The following is a 6,533-nucleotide window of genomic DNA, read 5'->3' as shown; positions in this document are numbered from 1 at the left end:
CCCCCCCCCCCCCCCCCCCCCGCCGATTTGGCAGATGAGCCCCACTGGCTTCTCCACTTGCTCCTGATGGCTGGGGGGTGAAAACTCCAGTTTAAAATATGCCAGTTTTTGCCCCCCGTGCAGTCAGCAGCAAGCAGCGGGGCTAGAGGGGCCCCTCCACCTATCAGCAGCAGGAGACGACAGCCATGGCATACTTAAAACCGTGGGTTTTGCTTCCCTGCCAATTGGGGGCAAGTGGCAGGGCTCCTCTGCCAATCAGTGGCATGGGGGTACACGGGAGAAACTCCAAGACTAAAGGAACTGCAAGATTAAGGGAATGATTAAAGTGCACTTCCAGCATGAATTCCAGTGGTCCCTATTCATAATCCCAGAGGCTTTGAAGTAGAACATGCCTTTTTCTGAATCTCCTCGTTCTTGCATTTTTGTATGTGTGCTGACTTGGGTGCTATGGAGTGCTAGTATCCCAGGCATGATGTGTCTGAATCTAGAGAAAAGTACTTGAATTGAACTCCACTTTTTTTTCCCCTTCTCTAGTCAGGGTGAGCAACTGGGGTCTACCTCCTACCCAAGTTGCTTGAGTATCAGCTCACGCTAAGTTGTACTGCAGCAATTCTCAACCAGGGTGCCATGAGATCCTTTTAAGTGTTGTGCACAAGATTGGGTATGCAAACACCTACGCGATTCAGGAGGTAAACCCAGAAATTTCAAATAGGAATCCATAGTGTCAAAAATGTTGATCCATTATGGTCTTTGAGTTCTTTGCAACAGAACAATTGCTCTATTGTTTTTTGTATCAAGCAAATGAAGTTTAAGTTTTGAAATGGGATGTCTCAATTCAGAAATGTTACAGGGGTGGGAGGGATGCCCTGAGTCTAAAATGGTTGAGAACCACTGGGGTAGTGCGAACAGAAGAGAGCTTTAGATTTCTGTTCCTCTGTTACAGCAATACAAGGAATAGTGAAATGGGGACTGCTACTTTACTTCCTCATGCTCACTGTGCTCAGACACTACTTTCTGTACTTCATTGTAGTGGTATCATAGTAACAAAGGGGGGAGATAACCACGTGCTGAATAAAAAGGTGCTTAACTTGTGGATCTAATTATCGCAGGAGGTTTTAGAAGCAGAGTATACCCAGGTTCATAAAGGAATTGGTATACCCAGATTCAAATTCATGGATGAGAAATCCACTAATATCTATCAAAAAGAACAGGTATGTATCCTCTGGCTTATCAAGATCAATGGTGGTAGATGCCAAGGAGGGTACTGAACAGAAGACGGATTACTTGACCAATAGCCTGTTTGTATGCTCTTCCTCTAATGCATTCACTCCTGCTACTGTTGGACTGGACTGGGTTAGATGGATCTCTGGTCTTGCCTAGTATGGCATGTACATTGTTATGAAGTAAGGCATCAGGCATCTGTTCTCTGGAGTGTTGTCTGGTATACTGAGCTCCTAAGCTTGACAGAGTATAAAGGCAAACTTCTCTGGCAGGCAGTGTGGGAGTGGAAGAGGCATTGGGGGGGGGCATACAATAGGGGGAGAGTCACTAAAGAAAGGCAGCAAGTGGGCAGGTGGCAGAAAGGGAGGGGCAGACAGAAAGGAAGGAGGCACAAGCACAGGGCGGGTAAGCAGCAAGGGGCATGGGGAGCAAAGGTAGCAGGGGTGACAGGTGGCAGAAGGGTGAGCAGGGGGTAGGAATCTGGCGCCTACCTTCCCACAACAGCAGGGAGAGTCTGTGTGGGTGGGGGCGGTGGGGAGAAGTTGAATTTAAGATGACCCTTAGTAATTAGATTTTTGTACATGGAATATTATAATTCCATGTATAGATTCTAATTACTAGGGGATTATCTTAAAATCAAAGTCACCTTGAATTCAGACAAATATAATAACCTAGTATGTTTTATAAGAGGGTGAGAGAGAGAAAGAGAGAGCGTTTTCTCTCAAGCTGTTGACCTTTGGTAGCTTTCACAGGAGAAACATTTATTTTACTTCTGTGTATTACTGCTTTTATCTGTCTCTTGCCTGTTCCTGTTTCCACCCTTCGCTAGAAATCAAAGCTTCTCACAGTGAAATGCATCCCTTTTTTTGCATTGGATTTACAACTGAGGAATGCTTCTTGGGCTGGTGAACTTCATGCAGGGTCTGGATGCATAAGATACTCATGTGGTCAGCTAGGCCATAGCTTGCCACAGAAGCAGGAAAGGAAACTGGATTTTTAAAAGCTATACAACCCTCTCTAACATCGGGGTTTCACAAGGGATAGCTACAGAGGATTCATATAGCCTCCCTGACTCCACTATTCCTCTTCTGTTATTGCTTTCCCTAGCCAGTCTTACAGTGTGGCATAACTAGGACTAAAGTAAGCAGGGCACCAGGCCTGGCTGATTTTTTTTTTTTTTAAGAGGGGACTACTATTCTGACACCCCCAGGCAGTCTGCACCGTGTCACAGCAGTTTGCGCATGGGAAGATGAGACATTTTGGCACTAGCTGTCATCCTCTTTCCTCCTTCCCTGGATACTTAACTCGGTATGTTAAGGAAGTGAAAACATCTGTAGGGTTAGAAAGCTAAGGTTTCATAGACTGAACCTGAATGGTAGCTTCATAATGGTTAGAAATGTCATTGTTGACGGTTTTTGGGGGGTCTTTTTGTTCTATTTACTTTTTATCACATAGTTGAGGTGATGTCATTTTTATATTTTAGCTGTTGTAACAAACAGCGATGAATCGCATATTCTGACTCCAGGAAAGATGAGCCAACGCCAAGGGAAGGAAGCCTATCTCACTCCAACCAAAGAGCTACTCCAGCCATTGCTCAGTCCAGGAACCGTCCACAGCCATGGTAAGAGATGGGTATCTGTTTCTGTTACTAAAGGGTTCAAAATGTTCAAGACCTATTTCCAACACATTAATCAAACATTAATTCTTGACTATATACTGTTTTCTAAAATGGAGAATTCAGAAAAAGGAAACCTGCTGAAGAAATCTGTTAAGAACATTGTCTTAAAACACTTAAGACAATCAGGCTGGAAAAACTAGTATTTTTTTTAATGGATTGGTTTAATGTGTTGCCTTCTGCTAGCCAAAACATATTACATGTACATCCTCATACCATTAAGAATAAAGGTGTTAATTGCATAAAAACATGGTATATGGCGCACAGTCTCATATAAAGTATGCTATGACTCTTGTTGCAAAATAATCTATGCTTGACAGTGAATAAAATAAAATGGACAACATGTAATTCAGTAACTGTTCTTCATGTTATGTTTGTATAGTTCTATTTTTGTTCAGGACTTCATATTGACTATATTGTATTAGTAAAAATATTTCAAGGAAGTAAATAATGCAAGAGAAGATTATTGTTTGTGTATTATACCAAGTGGCACATGGAAAAGCTGGATTGTTGGAGAATCTCATGTGGGGGTGTTTATTTTCATCTTAATTCACAACAGCGTCTTCCTGGAACATCTTTTGTCAATTACGACAGTTGATGTAAACTTACTTTCCAACAGATACAGACTTACAGTGGTTTTTAGAGGCCATTTTAAAATACTGACTCAAATTATTTTATCCAAGTATAGCAGGCTTACCTTTTCGGTAAGCCTGCTACAACCCAGGCTTACCTTGGGTTGAGTCCCAGGATCAAGTGTAAAAGGGGAGCATGCTCAGCAGGTTGGGGAGAGAGGCTGAGGGATGGCGTGGAGAGAGGGGCTCCAGAGGCTGCCATCCTCGGGACTATGCTTGAGCTTCAGTGGTGCGCAAATCGGCGCATGGGGATCAGGCTCTAGGAGCCGCTCAAGGCGGCTTGAGCCTGCAAACCCAGCAAATGGCTGGGCAGTCAGTGTGCAGATCGGCACATGGAGAGCTGGCCCTGGGAGCAGCTCGTGTCTGCTTGGGCCTCACCCGGTACACAAGTTGGCATGCAGAGAACTGCCTAGCAAGCAGTTTGTGGCTGCTCACATTAGCCCTAGGCCAAGTGACCAGAACCCTGCAGTGCAGCTCCACTTTTAACTAAAAGAGCCCCGGTGCCTGGAGCAGGACCCAGGAAAGGGAAGAACCCACAGTGTGAGAACGGGGAGTCAGAGCCTGCAAGGGCTTGGTGCCTGTGAGAGAGAGTCCTGGGTGCCTAGTGCAGGGTGCCAGGCCGAAGGCGCTACTAGGGAGAGGCTCTTGCGGGATTGGCCACCAGGGAACAAGCCTTGCTTTCTCCAGAGAGGAAGCGTGAGTTAGTGGGGAAGCGGGCCCTGCAGGGGAGGCTGACATGGGTGAGGAGGGTCTGCCGCCTCCACCCTTCATCGTGGGAGGGATGTGTCCATATCCCAGCGCCCTGAAGGGGAGGGGCTTCAGGAAAACCCCTCGGGGAGGCACTGAGTGCACTCCCTATTTTGAGTTTGTTGTGTTAAGGGCTATATAGCTGGGGGTATTCTTTAAGGAGGGTTGTATGGTTTATGTGTTTTAATGTCTCAATGTGTATATTTGTATTGTTATTTGTGAAGGTTTAAAGAAATATTTTGGTTAAGTTACTTGGGTTATATAGATTAACATCCCTACGTGTTAATTGTATAGGTTGTAAGTTATTTAGTTCATATTTGGTATTATGTGAATTGTGGAATATTATATATAGTATTATATGTTAAGCCTTGTAAATGTTCTATGTTTTATATTAAGCGTCTGTATTTTTATTCTTGTAATAAATTGTACATAGTTAAGTATTTGGTTTTGGCCTAGCTCTATAGAGAGGGGAGGGAAGCTGCTCGAGTAGCTGACCCTTTCCTCAGCGCCCTGCCTGACTTACCACCCCTGTCATTCAGAGGACAGGGTACACCCCCCCCGATTGGATGATGTAATTATTTCTGATTTGATCACTTAAATGCTGCTGAGATGTAATTGTACTGTTCAGTGAGGAGTTACAGGAACAATAATTGTAGATTCATAGATGCTAGGGTTGGAAGGGACTTCAACAGATCATTGAGTCTGACCTCCTGCCCTGGGCAAGAAAGAGTGATGGGTCAGATGACTCCAGCCAGGTGCCTATCCAGCCTTCTCTTAAAGACCCCCAAGGTAGGGGAGAGCACCACCTCCCTTAGAAGCCCATTCCCTTACTATGAACTTCTTCCTGATGTCCTGATGTCTAGCTTAAATCTGCTCTCTGTCAGGTTGTGACCATTGTTCGTTGTTACCCTAAGAGGCACCCTTTTGAACAGAGCATCTCCGATCCCTTGCTGCACGCCCCCCTAATGAATTTGTAGGTGGCCACAACACCACATCTCAGCCTTCTCTTTCGAAGGCTGTAGAGATCCAGGTCCCTTAGCCTCTCCTCATAGGGCTTGGCCTGCAAACCCCTAACCATATGAGTAGCTCTCCTCTGGACCCTCCCGAGGTTATCTACATCCTTCTTGAAGTCCAGCACCCAAAACTGGATGCAGTACTCCAACCGTGGTCTGACCAATGCCGTATAAAGGGGAAGTATCGCCTCCTTGGTTCTATTTGTCATGCATCTGCTGATGCATGATAAAGTGTGGTTAGCTGTGAGGATCTGGTCACACTGATGACTCATGTTCATCTTGGAGTCCACTATGATTCCAAGATACTTTTCTGCTGCTGAGAGGGTCATTCCCCAACCAGCAGGTGGGCTGGATATCTTTACGCCCTAGGTGCAGCACTCTGCACTTGTCCTTGTTGAACTGCATCCTATTGTGTACTGTCCACTTTTTCCAACCTGTCCAGGTCCGCCTGCAATCATTCTGTGCCCTCCAGTATGTTCACTTCTCTCCACAATTTAGTATCATCTGCAAACTTGTACAGAGTACACTTCACGCCCACATCCAAGTCACTGATGAAGTACAGTTCCAAGGATAAGGGGAAATAAGGGTCACTTGAGTTGATTCCTGGAGTCAAATAGAATGTTTTGCTTTCCCAGCTTACTATATTTTGATTCCATCTTGAGGTTTTCATTGTACAAGCTTACAACACAATTGGTCCCTGAAAACTGTCTTAAGTCGAAACTTTGTTTCTTATGGGAAAATTTGGTTCTGAAGTACAATGTTATAAATGCAGGATTGGTTACTGAACCAAGGCCCGATACCCTATTTCCACCAAAAATACCCCAGAATTTTGTATTTGATCAATTATAGATTAATAATAGTTTCATAGTTTCTAGGGTCGGAAGGGGCCTTAGCAGATCATCTAGTCTGACCCCCTGCCATGGCAGGAAAGAGTACTGGGGTCAAATGACCCCAGCAAGGTGTTCATCTAACCTCCTCTTAAAAACCCCCAGGGTAGGAGCCTGCACCACCTCTCTTGGAAGTTGGTTCTAGACCCTAGCCGCCCTGGCCATGAAATAGCGCCTCCTGATGTCTAACCTAAACCTACCCTCTGCCAGCTTGTGACTGTTATTCCTGGTCACTCCTGGTGGTGCTCGGGGGAACAGTGACTCCCCCAATGCCTGCTGATCCCCCCTGACTAGTTTATAACAGGCCACAAGATCCCCCCTCAGCCTTCTCTTTTGGAGGCTGAACAGGTTCAGGTCC

At 45.3% G+C, this 6,533-nt stretch overlaps 1 protein-coding gene across 4 annotated transcripts in view; it reads left to right on the top strand.

Annotated features, from left to right (window-relative positions):
- The window catches only part of OSBPL8 (oxysterol binding protein like 8), a 100,561-nt gene that overhangs the window by 15,393 nt on the left and 78,635 nt on the right, over positions 1–6,533 (top strand). For 3 of the 4 annotated variants that reach the window (XM_019514762.1, XM_019514758.1, XM_019514757.1), the window contains one exon: positions 2,705–2,842. In XM_019514762.1, coding sequence (XP_019370307.1) covers positions 2,752–2,842 — 91 coding nt within the window. In that variant the 5' untranslated portion in view covers positions 2,705–2,751. Of the gene's footprint in view, positions 1–2,704; positions 2,843–6,533 lie in introns of those variants that run through there. The other variant, XM_019514760.1, reaches the window with a different exon arrangement.

This window comes from Gavialis gangeticus, unplaced genomic scaffold (genome assembly GCF_001723915.1).
Source record: "Gavialis gangeticus isolate Ggan-Ray unplaced genomic scaffold, GavGan_comp1, whole genome shotgun sequence".
Taxonomy (NCBI): domain Eukaryota; kingdom Metazoa; phylum Chordata; order Crocodylia; family Gavialidae; genus Gavialis; species Gavialis gangeticus.
Note: the sequence above shows the minus strand (reverse complement) of the source record. Positions and strands in the feature narration are given on the sequence as shown.